This window comes from Petaurus breviceps, unplaced genomic scaffold (genome assembly GCF_028583685.1).
Source record: "Petaurus breviceps papuanus isolate PSGF00001 unplaced genomic scaffold, PetGlider_PUasm1.0 328, whole genome shotgun sequence".
NCBI classification, from domain to species: Eukaryota; Metazoa; Chordata; class Mammalia; order Diprotodontia; family Petauridae; genus Petaurus; species Petaurus breviceps.
This window is the reverse complement of record NW_027186094.1, coordinates 107,770-122,202: the sequence shown is the minus strand read 5'-3', so window position 1 is coordinate 122,202 and position 14,433 is coordinate 107,770. Positions and strand designations below refer to the sequence as shown.

Genomic DNA, 14,433 nt, shown 5'->3' with positions numbered 1-14,433 from the left:
GATCATAACCATGATCAAGGCAGAGCTAGAATGGTAGAGAAGGAGGAAAAAATACAGTGAGCTCCACCCACAAAAAAACTTCTTCCCAATAGATCTCAAAAATGCACCAACCCAAATCCTCATGGGAAAATCTAAGAAAAAGTCAGTGAGTCCTTTCCATCTGAGGTCAATCAACATAGAGATGTCTGCATTCACTAGTGGTTATGTCTGGTCAGGAATATGACCACTCATAGCATTCCAGCTCAAGAAAGAAGCTGTGAACGAGGGCAAGAGGATCCATATTAATACCAGGGCACTGGAGGGTGTGGGAACAAGTGCTAACTGAAAGTTTTGTCTGTCATTACCCAGTCCCAGGTCACAGATCCAGGGAATACAAAGGAAGCAGTCTATGGCCAGGGGTAGCATTCCACAATAGTGAAGTTCCTAGGATGTGTACCAAGCAAAGAATGAATCAAAAAGCAAGCAGAAACAGTGTGACTCAGACCCTGGGGGCAGAGCAGGATTTCAGTTCCAGTTTCTAGACCAATTTGAATCCTGCAGAGAAATAACCTGGGTAGGAATCTCAGATGAAAGGGAAGATTAAAATTTTGTCACCATGAAGCAGTAGAGCTTCCAGTTGGCTGATGGGGGCTAAGTCTAGCAGCAGTCTATTATTGCTTAGACCCAAACACAGTTCAAGAACCCACTGAGCTCAGAATAACAGGTATGATCAGACTTTGTTCTGAATCAGTTCACTTTGGGAACACTAAAAGTTTGTATATGCTTAATCTCAGCTGATTCTGAGAGCTTACAATAAAACAACACTCAATATTCCAAGGAAACCGCAAAAGGACCAATCTAGACTTTCCCTACAAAGTGCCAATAGCCTCGCTCTAACATAAAGGATGAACTCAGGAAGTAAGCTAGAAGAATGAACAAACAAAAAAAGAATAGCACCATAAAAAGTTCTTATGGTGACAGGGACATTTAAGACATAAACCCAGGAGAATATGACTCCAAAATATTTATAAGTTAAGCCTTATTGGGAATACAGCTTGGGTAGAAGCTCAAATAGAATTCTGGAAGATGTAAAGCAAGAGTTAAAGGTATTTTTTTAATAAAATGAAATCAGAATATTAAATGGAAAAATGGAAATGGGAAAAAATGTACATTGAAACAATCCTCCAGTTACCCAGTGAAAAAATCTCTAAAATGAAAACTTCTACAAACATTACAGCCAAAATATGGAGCTTCCACTTCAAAGAAAATTACCACAAGCCATCAGAAAGAAAGAGTTCAAGTACTAAGAAGCTACATTCAGAATCATACAGGATTTAGCAGCCACCACAATAAAGAGATGGGGAGCTTGGGATATACTTTTCAGAAGGGAGAGGACCTGGGACTATAGCCAGAAAAATAAGTTACTCAGAAAAATGAAGTACAGTGCTATGGGGGTGCGGAGACCTTTAATGAAATAGAGGACTTCCAAGTGGGTTGCTGTCCTTCATTCTCAAAGAGGAACAAAAATGGCATTACTATGTTAGGGTCAAGTTATAGTGTATCCAGCTGTGGCTGATCAGACCAATATGAAGGACTCATTAATGCTCAGTGGCACAGGGCCAAGCAAAAGTGTCTATGGCACTACATTAGGATCTTCCTATCAAATGGGAATTGAACCATGAATAATGACACTTTGGATTTAGCCCGTCAAGCACATCTAAATCCATCTATGTGCATGGTACCTCTTCATCTATTTCCAGAAAACCAGCATCAGAGATTTTATCAAATGCCTGCCTAAAATCTAAGTAAATTATATCTATAGCATTACCCAAATTACTAATCTAGTATCCCTGTCAAAAAAAAATACAGTGTTTAGTTGGGCATGGTGCAGTGTTCCTGAATCCATTTATCTTTCTGTGATCCACGAACCTTTGGTAGGCATTATTAACCAGTCTTTTAATAATACACTCTATAATTATTATAGGAATCAAATTGCAGTTTGCAGACTCCATTCTTTGGTTTTCTCTAATTGTAAGGTACCTTCACCATTCTCCACAGTCTTTGAAATATCACTGATAATGGCTCAGTAATCACATCTGGAACTACTTTTAGTAATAGCAAAGGGGTGGGAATCTAGCCAATGATTAATTCCTGAATAAATTTTGGGACATGAATGCATTATTTTATCATCATAACTGATAGTGATGATGATGATGATAACTAGTTTTTAGGTTGGCAAAATACTACATTTGGTCTCCAGAGCAAAGCTTTTCCACGTTAACTCATTTAATCTAACATTTCTTATGAACACAGACATACAGGGGTAGAATCATAGGAAGTATCCTAATGAAGAAAGAAGAATCAGAATAGATACATTCATACAAAACTATGTAAAAATAAAGCTGTTATCCCCACAAATATATAGGAGGGGGAGATCCCAGAGGAACACTGAGGCAAACACTACATTTGTGTTATTATTACTCCCAAATAAATGCACACATTTTTAATTTTTTTTTTTTTTGCTTTTTGAAGAGGGGGAAGGCAGGGCAATTGGGGTTGTGACTTGCCCAAGGTCACATGGCTAGTAAGTGTTAAGTGTCTGAGTCCAGATTTGAACTCAGGTCCTCCTGACTCCTGGCTCTATTTACTGCACCACCTAGCCGCCCCAAATGCACACATTTTTGAACGGGAAAAATTTTGAATTGTTTTGGAAGATGAGGTGGAAGAAGAGCCTCTGATCATGAGGAAACCCCAAAGAAAAGGGACAGAACAAGCTCTATCCTCTGTGAGCACAAAGGGTGCAAAGGGAGGTCAATCAATGGATCTCTGCTGTACTGGATTTGAGACCCTATGGACCAGCTCATGTCAGATGGCCTCAGCTCTTCCCTACATGTATGGGGATGTTTCAGGAAGTCTCACATTTTAAAGCGTTTTTCCCCTTGAATGGACAGTCAGGAATTATGGGAAGTTTTCATTCACTTACCTGGGCAGCTGTTTCTTTGGACTTGCTGCTCTGCCATCCCAGGTGCTTCCTTTCCCTCCAACTGGGTGATCACATCTGGCTTGTTAAAGACAAGCCCTGTTCATCATAAAAAAGGGAAAATGTTAGAATAATGTAGAATTAAACTGTGTCTACAAGGGTGGTACAGAAGGCCTCTGGTAGGGGTTCTGTATTGTATTCTTCGGCAAGATTAGGAAGTTGCTCACACATTCTGCAAAATGAAATAAATTCTGGAACTTACACTTCCTCAGATCATTTCCTCGCCCTGCACTGAGTAGTGCCCTTGCCCTCTCCTCACCTCTCTCCCTACTTTTCACTTTTTTTCCTGTGTTATCTTCCCCCACATTAGACTGAGCTTCTTGAGGGCAGGAACTATCTCATGCCTTTCTTTGTGTCTCCATTGCTTAGCACAGTTCCTGAGACACAGTAGGTACTTAATAAATGTCGATTCTGACTTCCACAGTGGTCATTAGAAAGTAGTGAGGATACACAGGATACTCTCAGAAAAATCTGGAAATACTTGCATGGACTGTTGTAAGGTGAAATGTACTGTATACAAAGTAACAGCAATATTGAAAGATGATCAGCTGTGAATGATTAACTATTTTCAGCAATACAAAGATGAAAGACAACTCTGAAGGACTTAAAGACTAAAAGAGCTATCCATCCCTAGGCAAAGAGCTGATGGTGTCTGAACACAGATTGAAACAAACTTTTTTTTTAACTTTATTTTTCTTGAGTTTTTTTTTCTATGTTTTCTTTCAAAACATAACTATTATGGATATGCTTTGCATGACTACACATGTATAACCTATATACATTTACTTGCCTTCTCATTGGGGGTGGGGAGAGGAAGGGAGAAAATTTGGAACTAAAGTTTTAAAAACAAATGTTGAAAATTGTTCTTATGTGTAACTCGGAAAAAATAAAATACTGAAATAAAATAAAAAGTAGTCAGAAAGAAAAGTGGTTCTTTTGACCCACTCCCTGCTAAAAGAATGGGAACCTTTCCGGCCTTCAGTTTTCTCCACTAGGGGATAATCTTAGGCCAGAGGAAAAAGAAAGTGAGGGAAATAAGATATAAAGCTGTGAAAAACAAAGCACCGACCTGGCCCTCTTCCCCCTGGGGATGCATACATTTGTCAGACCAAAACCATCCTGCAACTTCTCCCCAAATCAGTGGGGCAGCTAGATGATGCATTGAATAAAACAATAGCCCTGGAGTCAGGAAGACCCAAGTTCAAATCCAGTCCCAGACACCTACTTGCTTTGTGACTTTGGGCAAGCCACTTAACCCTGTTTGCCTCACTTCCTCATCTATAAACCGAGGCAGAGAAGGAAATGGCAAACCACTGCAGTATCTGTGCCAAGAAAACCCCAACTGGGGTCATGGAGGGTTGGACATGACTGAAATGGTTCAACAATAGCAGTAACAAAAGACCTCCACCTGAAAATTCACAGTATTCTGTCCCTTGACCATGATAGCAATCCCTGTTCTGGACCTGCTGAATACAAACTGCTCAACAACAACAACAAATATCCCATAGAATTTACCAAGAGAAAACCAAAGACCCTCCAAAAGCCAAATTTTGAGAGCCAGGTCACAGTCCTTACCCAGACAGAGCCAGTTCCTGTAGTTCTCCATCATCACATCATGGTACAGCGCTTTCTGAGATGAGTCCAGGCACCTCCACTCTTCCTGAGTAAACTCCACAGCTACATCTCTAAATGCCACCAATTCCTGAAATACCAACTATATTAGTTTTTTATAGAAATAATAAGTAAGCTTTGGCAATAATATAGGGAGACAAACTGAAGTGTCATGCTGGCCATGGGAATGGAGAGAAGTTGATCTGTGTGAGAGATGTTATGCAGATAGAATCAACAAGACTTAGCAACAGATTGCATGTCAGACCTAAGGGAGAGGGGGCAGTTGAGGATCATTCTAAGGTTGTAAACCCAGGTGACTAAAAGCATAGTGCTATACTCAGTAGAAATAAAGAAGTGCAGAAAATGAATAAGTACTGGTGAAAAGATGATTTCTCTTCTGGGTATATTGAGTTAGAGATACTTCTGGCGCATGCAATTTGAAATTCCTAGCTGGCAATTGGCAATGTGGCACTGAAGATAGATAAGGAGAGGAACTAGGGCTGTCTAAATAACTCTTAGAGCTGTGTATGGATTTACAATAATTGAATTCAAGGGAGACATGAGATCACCAAGAAAGAAAAAAGGTGTGTAGTGTCAAGATATTAAGAGACACCCTGTTTTCTGGGGCTAAGGCCCAGCAAACAAACTGTGCCCTGAGCTTGGCATAGCAACAACCCTTTGCACTCACTCTCTGAATGTTCTCACCCTCTGGCAAAATCATATAACTTTTGTATTGCTTTGCTTGATTTAATGATTATATTAACTATTTAGATTTGTTGGAGCTTCCCTATTTCCAGGGACCTGGGAGCTGGTCCTAGAGTTGACATGCTGCAGCAGAAAGTGATAAATCAAATCTGATACACTAACAATCCCTGTGCTTGTAACTGCTAATGGAACTGAACCAGTGCTTCACTCCTGTTCCCACCTTATTAACCATTTATGTGTCCTGTTTGAATGATCACAAGACTCAACTACCCTAATGATGAGATAATCGCAAAGTTCAACAATTCTAATAACTTGTTGACTGTTCCCACAAGTCCCAAGAACACCTGAATTGTCCCCGAATGCCTATATGCACAGGCCTGTTGTGGAAACTGTTTACTCAAGACCTAAGAATGACTATGTTGTGGTCCAGCTCTTTTGTGGTTTTCAAGCTTAAAAACCCTACCCTTGCCATAAGCCGTAAGTCTTCCTTCTCAGGAAGGTGGACTTCCATTTGCAAGCATTTTCCTCACTTTTGAAATTAAACTGCTCTTTCATTCCTGATTCACCTGCCTCTAGCCTGCTTTGTTTGGCTCCAGCCATCCATAGGTTAGAGACCAGTCCAGTTCGGACTACATTTAAAATTATTTTGTTGATAGAAGAGGATCCAAAACAGAGTTCTGAGGTGCATCCAAGAGTAAAGGAGTGAGTGATATCAATGATGATCCAGCAAAAGAAACTGAGAAATGTTGGCAAGTAATTTAACCTCTCTGCATCTCAGTTTTCTCATCTATAAAATGGAGATAATGATGGAACATACCTCCCAGGGCTGTTGTTAGAATCAAATGAGATAATATTTGTAAAGCACTTTGCAGATTTCAAAAGTGTCTATAAATAAATTATTAAAGAAGTAATATCAATAATAAACATATACACCAAATGAAATAATATCTAAATCCATAAAGGATAAGTTAATTGAATTTCAAAATTACATGGGTAGCAATGTAATAGCTATGGGAGACTTTCATATTCCTCTCAGAGCTGGGCAACACTAAGAGAAAGACAGCCAGAAGGGAAAATACGGAGTTGAAAAAAAAACAAACCAAAACATTGGAGATTTTAGAGGTGAAAGACTTATGACATTTCCTCACTAAGAATATTAAAGAAAACACATATTTCCCAGCACCACGTGATACTTTTTAAGACAGACCATATGCTAGGCAATAGAGAAATTACAAATAAATAGGGGTGGCTAGGTGGCACAATGAATAGAGCACCGGCCCTGGAGTCAGGAGGACATGAGTTCAAATCCAGCCTCAGACACTTAACACAAAACTAGCTGTTAACCCCAGTTGTCCTACCTTTCCCCCTCCAAAAAGAAAAAAACAACAACAAATAAATGAAAAAGGTAGAAACACTGAAGACATCCTTTACAGACCATAATTCAATAAAAACAGATGCTAACCAAGGAAACACAAGGAAAATATATAGATCTAAATGGCATTCTGGGTAAGTTGAAGAACAAATTTTAGAAATACTGTCTGTGAAAAAGAGAATGATAATGGTGACATGACTGTAACTTCCTCTAACACCTTTCAAGAGCAAAGAAGATCATGGTAGGAGTGGTTCATGGGTGGACCTTAACAAGACCTAAGTTTACTAGAGGGACAATTTTCAAAATCTTGGCAAACTTTGTTATGGTTTCAAACCAAAGTGCTGATGTGACCCTGGACATGATTTTTCTCTAAGTCTTACTTTGAATTCCTATTTGTTTATTCTACAAATGATACTTTTTTTTTTTTAATAAAGGCTACCTCTGATGAAAGTGCCTCCTTCCCCACTGTACTCTATAAGTAACACCTATCTCAAGAATGAAAAAAAAAGATATATAAAGCTAACCAAATCAGAGATAATTACATGGTTCTAGATACTTGTTTCTGAGTATCTAAGTATCTAGTAGGCAATGCCTACAGACTCAGTTGGAAATTTCAATGATGAAAGAAAGTGCAAGATGAACAAATGTTAAACAGTCGTTTGTGGGCTTCTTTGCTCTTTGTTGTAAAAGGAAAGAAAGTAGAAGAGCTGTAAGTCTATTGTTTGTTCTACCATTTGGAATTGTGGCTTTGATGCTTGTCATTGGTATGGGCCCAGGTGTGACATTTCAGTTTTATATACCTATTTTCTCATGAACAAAATGGAGATACTATCATTTGCACCATTTACAAGTACTTGTGAATAAAATGCTTTGAAGTGTAATATAAACATCTGGTAACATTTTACTTCTTCCTTCAGAGAACCAAGCTCAATATTCAATTCATGAGAAGAATGGATATTTTGATAATACCAAAATTTCTCTTGAGGAACAAAAGGTCAGGAATATTAAGGGGAAAAATGGGGAGAAAATGGGAAGGAAAGGGATCTATAAATATTATATTACAAACTATGCCACAAAACAATTTAGGAGTTGTTAAAATAGAGTGGTCAATCAATGGAGCGCAATAGGTAAACATTATACCAGGGAAAGAGAATAACCATTTATTAAACTCTTACTATGAGTCAGACACTTATTAATGACAGTTGTTACAGATATTATTTCATTTGTTTCGCACAACCCTAAGAGGTAGGTGCTATCAAGATGCTCATTTTATATTTATGAGGAAACCAAGGCAGAGAGAAGTCAAGTGACTCACACAGGATCACATAGTGTGACTGCATGAAGTGTGGATTTCAATTCAAGTTTTCCTGACTATAGACTTAGCATGCTATCTAAAGTGTAGCTCCCTACAGAAGCAAAGAAAGATAGTATCATAGTGTTACATAAATTCAAAGACCCCAATTACTATTTGAAAAAACAAAAACCTCTTAGAAAAATTGGATTGAAGTTTTGCAGAAATTAGGGTTAGGCTAACATCTTCAAACCATATACCAAGATAAGCTGCAAATTCATACATGACCTAGATATAAAATATCACATTATAAACTAATTAGAGGCAAGGAAGAAATTTCCTTTTATAACCATGGATAGAGGAAGAGTCCATGACTAAATGAATGATAGAATCACACAATATACAAAAAATAATTTTGATTATGTAAAATATTAAAAAGTCTTTGTAAGAACAAATCAACTAGAGTAAAAGTTAGAAGGGAAACAGGTAAATGCAAAAACGGTTTGAAGAAAATTTCTCTGATACAGGTCACATATAAGGATATATAAGGAACTGATTAAAATATACAGCTCTAGGGCCGGCCAGGTAGCACAGCGAGTAAGAGCACCGGCTCCAGTGTTGAGAAGACCTGGAGATCGAATCCCGGGCTCAGACACTTAGCACCCACCCAGAAACACCTGGCCGTGTAACCTTGAGCAAGTTACTTAACCCCAATTGCTTAGGGGCGGCCAGGTGGCTCAGTGAGTAAGAGCACCGGCTCCAGTGTCGGGATGACCTGGATCAAATCTGGGCTCAGATACTCAGCACCACACCCAGAAATAATAACTGGTCGTGTAACCTTGAGCAAGTTACTTAACCCCAATTGCTTAAAAATATATATATACAGCTCTTTTTGTAGAAATCAAAAACTTGAAACTAAAGGGTGGAGGATCCTTATATTGGAGACTAGTTAAAAGATTATGGCATATGACTTCAATAGAATATTATTGAGCCATAAGAAATGATAAAATGGCACTTTCAAAGGAAATGGGGAAGACTTTTATAACCTAATACAGAACAAAATGAACTAGGAAAACTATACAGTGACAACAACATTTTAGAACTCTGATTAATGCAATGACAAACCATGAGTCCAGAAGCCTGATGAGAAAACATTCTATTCACCTCCAGGCAGGAAATTAACTTAAATGCAGAAAAAGACATACATCCTCAGCCATGACCAATGTAGAAATTTGTTTCACTGCAGTATATTTATTTATGATTAGGGATTTCTTTTTCTATTTTTGTTCAATGGGGAGGCATGAATTATAAATTTATTTAAAAATAAAATTCATCTCATAGACTGATGGGTGGGGTAGGAGGGATTAAGTGAAATGGAATTGTCCCTTCCACATCTTGACTTTCCCCATCACAGTTTTGCTATATCATGGATTAGCATAAGAACTTAAATGGAAATTTTGAGTGAGGTTTTCAGAAGTCACAGATGACATGCAAAGGCCTGCAACTGTCACAGAAAAAATTTAGAAACTCAGAAATGAATTATATATATATATACATAGTATTTTATGATATCAACATATTTAATCTTTTAATACCATAATAATTCAGACTTCTCTGGTACAAAGGGAGGGCTGAAAACTTTTTTGTGAATTTTCCATGTCATGAAGGCTCTGTACCCCAAATGCAATGTGGGAGGGATAACTGTCATATAAGTGAAGCACTTTGAAAACCTTAAAACACTATATAGTATCAGCTATTCTTCTCCTTTCCTAGTGCATGAATTTCCTTATAGAACCTATCTCCTTATTATATAATGCCACTCCATTTTTAATCTAATCTGTTTCTTTTGAATAACGTATTTTCTCCCTCTCTTCCTCCCTTCCTCAGCTATTTTCCAGTCATAGGTCATGTCCCAACACCTCAGTGATTTTTAGAAGTTCTAATTTATCTTCTTGAATTATTTGTGCCTCATAATCACCATTTATGTATAAACATCTGAGACCAGGAGCTTTATTATTGCCCTTTTCATTGGATACTGTCACTAACAGAGCATAGAGGATAGTCTTAGAACTAAGAAATCTTGGATTCAAGTCCTACTGCCTATATAAACTAACTATAGACTTTTGGAGAAATAACTTCTTAATGCTCTAGCAACTCTTTGAGACTATAAGTTACAGAGAAAGTGTCGATCAATATTTGTTAAGAGCCTACAATGTGCCATGCACTGTGCTAAGTGCTGGGGCTACAAAAAGAGACCTGACCTCAACGAGCCTACAATCTAATGGGGAATGCAATATGCAAACAGATATATGCAAAGCAAGCTATATACAAGAAAAAAATAAATAATTAACAGAGGGAAGGCACTGGAATCAAGAGGGATGGGGAAGGTATTCTATGGAAGGTGGGGTTTTAGTTGAGACTTATAGGAAGCCAGGGAGGTTAGTGGTTGGAATAGAGGAGGAAGAACATTCTAAGCATGGGGGACAGCCAGAGAAAATGCCTGGAGGTGAGAGATGGAATATTTTGTTCACTGGAGGCTAGTGTTACTGGACTGAAGAGTATATGATGCGGAGTAATGTGTGAGAAGACTGGAAAGGTAGGAGAAGGCTAGATCATAAAGAACTTTAAATGTCACAGTCTTTTGTATTTAGAGACAATAGGAAGCCAGAGAGTTAATGAGTAGGGAGTGACATGATCAGATCTGTACTTTAGTAGCTAAATGGAGAATGGATTTAGTGGGAAGAAACATGAGGCAGGCAGACCTACTCAGCAGCTATTGTAATAATCCAGGTGTGAAGTGAGGAAGGCCTGCACAAGTAGTGGCAGTGTCCAAGGAGGGAATCAAGCATATTTGAGAGATGCTGAATAGGTGAAGTCAACATGCACAGGCAAGAGATAAAATATGGGGAGTGAGAGATAGGAAGGAGTCCAGGATGTGTCCTAGCTTGTGAGCTTGAGAGACTGGGAAGAAGATGTTGTCCTATACAGTAATAGGGAAGGTGGCAGGGATGGGGGGAGGATTTAGGGGGAAAGAGAATGAGTTCTGTTTTGTCCATATTGCATTGATGGCTACTGAGTTTCCACTTCAAGATGTTTGAAAGGTAATTGCAGATGAGAGATTGGCAGTCAGCAGACAATTTAGAGCAGGATAGGTAAATTTGAGAATCAGCAGCATGGAGATGGTAGTTAAATCCATGGGAGCTGATGAGATTCCTAAGTGAAATAGTCTCCAGGGAGAAGAAAAGAGGGCCCAGAATAGAACCCTGAGGCACACCTACAGTTAGAGGGCATGATCTGGAGGAGAGTCGCGCAAAGGAGAAAAGTAAGGCATGGTCAGATAGGTAGGATGAGAATCAGGGGAGAGGGTATCCCAAAAACCTAGAGAGAAGGGAGTATCAAGGAGGATAGAGTAATCAATGGTGTGAAAGGCTGTGTTGAAGTCAAGAGTGAGTACTGAGAAAAGGTCATTTGATTTGGCAATTAACACATAGTAAAAGCAGGAACTTGGCTGAGATCCGTTACCAATCATCTCCAATACCTGTAAAATATGACTTTAAACAAATTTTAGAACTACAAAACCCAGAATGTGACAGAGAGAAACAAATTTCCCACTGAAGGCAGCCTGGCAGGCCAACAGGAAGGGTCTATTGCACCAACCTGGAAGCCTAGCACCATTTCACATGAGCTACCTGGGCCCAGACTGGGAGCAACCCTGAACAGAGACACAAAATGGTCAGAGCTGACTTCAGGAGAGTGAATCACCAGCAGCTGTAGCAGTTTCCAGACTTCTCAACCCATAAATGCCAAAGAGAAAGTAAAAGGTCAGTGGGAACCCTGTTGGAACTGGGTGGAGAAGAGCCCCTGCCCCTAAGGGTAAGAAGTAGAAGAGGAGCAGCCTGCATCACATCCTCTGGAGATCCTAGCCAGCAGATCTTAGGGGGACCAAACAACCATTCAGAGGGTAATCGCTCTTGCTTTGAACTGCCTGTATCTGGGTTGCAGTCTTAGGTCATTGTCCTGGGGTGTGTAGCCAGTTTGCCAGAGTCTGAGGTGGCTGTAGACAGAACACCTTCCTCAGACCTCTGACAACTGTGAAAATCCCAGTCATTTGGGTCACAGTTCTTTCCATTCTGGAAGCAGAGTTCTCCTATGGCAAAGAGCTCAAAAGTCATGTAATTGGCTGGCAAGATGAGCAAGCAGAGGAAGTACAATCAGACCATAGAATCCTTTTTGGGGACAAAAAGGATCAAAACATGGAACCAGAAGAAGACAACAAGTCAAAACTCCTGCATCAAAAGCTTCTAAGAAAAATATGTACTGCTTACAGACCATAGAGGAACTCAAGAAGGATTTTGAAAATCAAGTAAGAGAAGTGGAGGAAAAATTGAGAAGAGAAATGGGAGTGATGCAAGAAAATAATGAAAAGTGAATCAACAGCCTGCTAAAGGAGAACCAAAAAAAAAAAAATACCAAAGAATGCAACCCCTTAAAAAATAGACTAACTCAAATGGCAAAAGAGGCCCAAAAAGCCAGTGAGGAGAAGAATGCCTTAAAAAGCTGAATTTCTACAAATTGTGAAAAAACTACACATGTACAACCTATATTAAATTGCTTGTCTTCCCAGTGGGGGTAGGTGAGGAGGAAAGAAGGGAAAGAATCTGGAAATCAAAGTTTTCAAAAAATGTTTTTTACATGCAACTGGGAAATAAGGTATACAGGCACTGGGATATAGAAATCCATCTTGCCCTACTGGAATGTTAGGGGTGTGTGGGTGGGTGGGGGAGGATATAAGAGGGAGCAGATTTGGGGAAGGGGTATTCAGGATGCTTGATATCTTGGGGGTGGAGTAGGGGAAAGATAGGGAGAAAATTTGTACCTCAAAATCTTCTAGAAATGAATGTTGAAAACTAAAAATAAATAAAAGATTTTTTTTAAAGACATCATTATAACTTTGGAGAGATCAATTTCAGTGGAATGATAGCTTTGGAAGCCAGAGTATAAGAAGTTAAGAAGAGTGGGGTAGCTAGGTGATGCAGTGAATAGAGCACCAGCCCTGGAGTCAGGAGGACCTGAGTTCAAATTTGCCTCAGACACTTAACACTTACTAGCCGTAATTTGGGCAAGTTGCTTAACCCCACTTGCCCGGCCTTTTCCTTCCAAAAAGAAAAAAAAAAAGAAGGGAGTGAGAGGAGAGAAAGGGGAGCAGATGGCCTTTTGGAGGAGTTTTAGCTACAAAGAAGAGAAATAGATAATAATTAGGTTGGAAGGATTAATCTTCATTGGCAGCTGGAATTTTCTCATTTGAAAGTACCCAACTGATGAAAAAAGCAGGTCACTTCCGTACTTTATGCAAAGATTTGTTTTTTCTATGTCACACTTGCTCATCTCTATTTACTTCTAAATACACATGGAAAGTTTTCTACCCCTTCTTCCTTTCAATTTAAACTCCTTGATTTATTTTCAGTCCTATATTTTAACTCATCTTCCTCCCCTGATAAAAGCCCATTATCTAAGAATTTAAACTATATTTTGAATTATGTCTCTGGCAAACTAATTCTAGCCATGCTGCTGAAAGATACAAAAAAAGCATTAATTTCAAATTGTATTTTTAAACATTCCTTGATAGAATTTGTTGACTATCTGTCTTATGGAACTCTTTAGCCTTAAAGTTTAGCATGTGATTTGAGTTTCATTTCCAGGCAACCCAACTCACATAAGATAGAGCCCTTCTTGCTAGAAATTTAGGATGTAATAAAAGACTACATATGGTTGCCCATGCCTACCAGTTATTCCCAAGCCCTAATTAAGTGTGTTAATAAGTAGATTGGGAGTTGATGTTGGTTCTCTTGGAGGCTGGAAAATTACATGGGCATGGAGGATAGAATGGGAATGGTCAGTTAGCAGTTTCATCAAATACTTAGAAGCTGACAGCTTAGCAGAATTTTATCAAAATAACTTGGAACTGGTGGCTAGAGAATGCCTGGAGAGGATTCATCAATGTATGGTAGAGGAGAGAAATACAGGAAGCCAAGCCTATAATGGTTAGAGCAATTGTGGAAATGACCAACCTTAGCCTGGCATCAGAGAGGGATGAGGGACAAGACTGGAATTTGGATCCTAGAATGTTCTCGTTCTCCCCTAACTCCCTTCCCAACTTGTATACTAGCACAAGAAAAAAAAGCTAATCATCAGATTGTCTTATCACTTACCAGAATCGAGCACCTTCTGAGACTTTGATGCCTTTTTGGCAAGAAAGTTCTCTGGGGTTGTATTGGAGGGATGAACAGAGTAAGCCAGGGTGCATAACATGAATTATTTATAGTGGAAGGTTTAACACCAGGATTCACTGTTACATTCATACCCATCCATGGACTTTGAATCTAATAATAGTAGTTACTGGTAAACTGACATGGCAACTTGAAAATTCATTTCATC

The 14,433-nt window shown here is 39.0% G+C and overlaps 1 protein-coding gene across 3 annotated transcripts in view; it reads right to left on the bottom strand.

Moving 5' to 3' along the window:
- LOC138167907 (zinc finger protein 420-like) overlaps window positions 1-14,433 on the bottom strand; it is a 29,469-nt gene that overhangs the window by 9,025 nt on the left and 6,011 nt on the right. For all 3 annotated transcript variants that reach the window (XM_069096876.1, XM_069096877.1, XM_069096875.1), the window contains 2 exons: window positions 4,595-4,721; window positions 2,963-3,058 (listed from right to left, as the gene is read on the bottom strand). In XM_069096876.1, coding sequence (XP_068952977.1) covers window positions 2,963-3,058; window positions 4,595-4,721 — 223 coding nt within the window. The remainder of the gene's footprint in view (window positions 1-2,962; window positions 3,059-4,594; window positions 4,722-14,433) is intronic.